At 66.5% G+C, this 844-nt stretch overlaps 1 protein-coding gene across 1 annotated transcript in view; it reads right to left on the reverse strand.

The window, feature by feature from the left end:
- The window catches only part of LOC103923490 (serine protease 57-like), a 3,015-nt gene that overhangs the window by 802 nt on the left and 1,369 nt on the right, over positions 1–844 (reverse strand). The window contains 3 exon segments of the mRNA XM_009331853.1: positions 250–394; positions 604–659; positions 662–777. Coding sequence (XP_009330128.1) covers positions 250–394; positions 604–659; positions 662–777 — 317 coding nt within the window.

Consider the following 844-nt stretch of genomic DNA (forward strand, 5'->3'; position numbering starts at 1 on the left):
GGGTCAGTGTGTCCTCATTCGCCTCCATCGCACCCCACGGCGCGGTCCTGCTTCTTCGGAGAAGCACTGACATCTAGGGTTGGCTCAGGCCTGCGTGGGCATTTCCCTCCTGCGCCCCGTAGGGCGTGGGGCACCCCATTTCCCCGCTGTGCCCCACGGGGCATGGGGCACCCCACCTCCAAGCCAGCGGATGCCCACAACCTCCTGGTGAGCAGGTCCGTGATGGCCGGCAGCGCGCACGGGACTCACCCTGAGCAGGCGGATGTCGTTGTCCACTAAGCGGGGGTTGTAGTGCGGGTGGGCGATGGACTCGGCGATGCTGAAGACCTGCTGGGACTCCTCAGGCTCCTCTAGCCTGTGGGCGCCCAGCACCACGCGCACCGAGGGGTTGCGCGTGTGGCAGAGGGGCCCTGAGCGGGTGCTGCCGTGGCTGGTGGCAATCGGGGAGGGGGAGAAGGAGGGCTGGCGAGGTGGGCTGGGTGGGGAGTTGCTCCAGGACTCTGTAACCCCCTGGGATGGGGTTATCTGTTTGAAGGCGGCCACACCGTGTCTCAGGGTGGGGCGGGATGGGAGGTGTGTGCCCTGCGTGGGAGCATGGCTCACCTGGGAATGAGGCAGTGGGCTGCTGTCATCACCCACTTGGGCCACACCAGGAAGCCCACGCAGACACCAGGAAGCCCCCGCAGATATGTTGCCCATCCATCTGGATGGAGGCGATGAAGGGCCGGGAGTGGGGTGCTACCGCTTTTCCCCCGATGATCTGGCTCCCCTGAGTGCCTGGTGGGTGGGTGCAGGTGGTCACCAGCTACCGGGGAGTCCGGGCACGGCTCTCACCTGTGTCTGT

The sequence above is a fragment of the Pygoscelis adeliae genome, unplaced genomic scaffold, assembly GCF_000699105.1.
Source record: "Pygoscelis adeliae isolate BGI_AS28 unplaced genomic scaffold, ASM69910v1 Scaffold239, whole genome shotgun sequence".
Taxonomy (NCBI): Eukaryota; Metazoa; Chordata; class Aves; order Sphenisciformes; family Spheniscidae; genus Pygoscelis; species Pygoscelis adeliae.